Here is a 2,555-nt window from a genome sequence, read left to right on the forward strand (position 1 = left end):
CACGGACGCAGGCCGGATCCGCTCTGCGACTGTAGTTCCCGCTCGCTGAAACCGCGCCCGGCCTGGATCCGTGTTACAGCACTGAAACGGATGTGACTGTAACGCGGATTTGCCGGTTTTAAAACGGATCCGGCGCAGAGTCAGCTGCTGTCTGGGTATTTGTTTGCTCCGCACATTTCACTGTTTATTCTTTGGTAAATCAGTCGCAGTTTTGGCGCAGGCTTTGCAAACAGACTTTTACTGTAAGATATGAACCTGACAGTAATACCATAACATGTAAGTAACTGTGTTAATTCTAATGCCTAATCTGCGATCAGTGATTTCTGATATTTAAAGGCAGAGTAAGTGATTTCTGGTAGCCAATGTTGATATTTGAAATCACCAAAACAAACACGCCCCTACAGCGTCAATAAATCCAACCAGTAATTTAACGGTCAACTACACATTGTTTCTCTTAGTAGCCTGAAAATAATCAGTTTTTTAAATTGTGATTAAATTATATACAGAAAGCGATCAAAGAAGGTCCCTTTATAATCGCTGGAGCTGTCATTCACACAGTGTGAGTTTATATTCAATGACATAGTCTACACGGCACAGTGAGTCTCTTATTTACATTGTGTTTGCACAGTTAGTTATGATGAAAGCATTTGTGAAAGTGCAAAACTTGAGTTGCAATGACGAGATAACTGCATTGCGCATAACAGTCTGTCATCGGCTACAATGCTCATCGTTGCAACCTTTCATGCAACGGGAGTTGATCTAAATATAATCAAAACTTTCCATGATTAGTTAATCTCAACAGCTGTAATAGTAAAAATGTAGTAAAGGTTTTTGAGAGAGCTCCACATTTAATGCTTATTTCATATGCAAAGATGTTTGCCAATCATAGCAATTCCACTGAAGTCTCACAGCAGACATGCCCCTTCAAAACGAGCATTCAAATCAGTGGGCTAAAATCAGGGTAGAAAATGTCCTTTTATTTCTAAATTATGACCATTTTTGATGTAAAAACCATACCAACATTGTAAGTGCATTTCAGGAAACATTATCAAATGCAAACAATTCAGTTCATGACCCCTTTAATCACCGTACACATGCATAATACATTAATAGACTATTAAATACTTGTGTTACTTGAAGTGTAGCGCTTAATCTTAAGCACTTAAAAGTTTGTAGTGGCATTAAAATTTATTAATTTTAATAAATTTCGCTGACTGAGCGCTTGAGAGTTTCGCTCTCCGTCAAGCGATCTGTACCATTTGGATGCGCTCAATGGATCATGTCATGTACTCAATGGATGCGCAGTATGTAGCACGCAGCGCACCTGTATTTGACGTACGGTAAACTAGTGTGAAGGCGCACGACTCGCCGTCGCTTTACTGATAGCGCTGTGCTTCTCAATAGTAGTAGCAGTAGTATCTTTTAATAATAATTACTAATACCTATGACCAACAATATCTTAAACACCAGTTAAAATGACAAATATGCATTCATTCATGGTTACCAAGTTTTAGTTCTAATCACTAATAATGGATATTATCCATTCAATCCCATTATGCACCGCAATAATTACTGTACAACTGGTGTACATGGCTAGAGAATACCTATAATGCACTGTGAGGACTGCGTTGAATGAATTCCTGCATCTTGTGAGAAGATGGCATTCGCAGAGGAATCATATTGGTGTAAGTTCAGATATTTTATTATTAAATCACCTTATATGAAATCACGGTCCATCCACAGACAAAAAAAAAAAACAGGCAGAAAGTCAGGTTACGCAACACTAACAATAGCATCACTCACCTCTCTCACAGGTTCGATCCCAGTATCCGGTACCGGTGCAGTCACAGATGAAGCGATTCCAGCCCTCTTTGCAGATGCCGTTGTTTTTGCAGGGGTTGCTGTCACACTGTTTGCCTGTTACTTTGCTGCAGGATGACTTGATTCCAACTCCATTCTGTGCCTCTGCGATCTGGCGAATGTCTTTACTGCGACCGTCTATGAAAAGATCACGGATGCAGCCCACATAGCCATAGTTCAACATAGCGGTCCACAGTTCGGTGGGAAGGACCAGGCCGACACGGTTGTCTGGGAGACCTCCGAGATATAGGTCACCCTCCAGGTCTAGAATCTCATTCTCTCCACTGGCAGTGAATGGAGTCCGACGGCTATTCACAGAGATGATACCTGTTCAAAACAACAACAGGCCGTCAAGAAGGACAAGATAAGCTCAGCCAAAAGAAGATAATAATGACATGCTCAAAAAATACACACAGAAATAAGTACTCAGTCATTATAAAAGTAGCCATTATAAAAAAATAATAATAATATTTGACCACAGAATGCTGCTAACCAATGATAATCAAGGTAAAACAGTGTAATAAATATAGAAATATACAGATATGCACATTTGTGTTTACATGTTTTTCTATTCCGGTGGGGACTTAAACCTGAATATACACCGACTCATGGGGACTTGTGTCACTGTGGGGACCTAAATTTAGGTCCCAATGGGGAAACAAGCTTATAAATCATACAGAATGTTTTTTTTTTTT

General features: G+C 39.8%; 1 protein-coding gene across 1 annotated transcript in view; it reads right to left on the minus strand.

Annotated features, from left to right (window-relative positions):
- LOC107728340 (neurexin-3b-like) overlaps positions 1–2,555 on the minus strand; it is a 250,258-nt gene that overhangs the window by 210,266 nt on the left and 37,437 nt on the right. Inside the window, exon 6 of the mRNA XM_016538481.1 lies at positions 1,804–2,187. Coding sequence (XP_016393967.1) covers positions 1,804–2,187 — 384 coding nt within the window. The remainder of the gene's footprint in view (positions 1–1,803; positions 2,188–2,555) is intronic.

This window comes from Sinocyclocheilus rhinocerous, unplaced genomic scaffold (assembly GCF_001515625.1).
Source record: "Sinocyclocheilus rhinocerous isolate Xijiao unplaced genomic scaffold, SAMN03320098_v1.1 scaffold277, whole genome shotgun sequence".
Taxonomy (NCBI): domain Eukaryota; kingdom Metazoa; phylum Chordata; class Actinopteri; order Cypriniformes; family Cyprinidae; genus Sinocyclocheilus; species Sinocyclocheilus rhinocerous.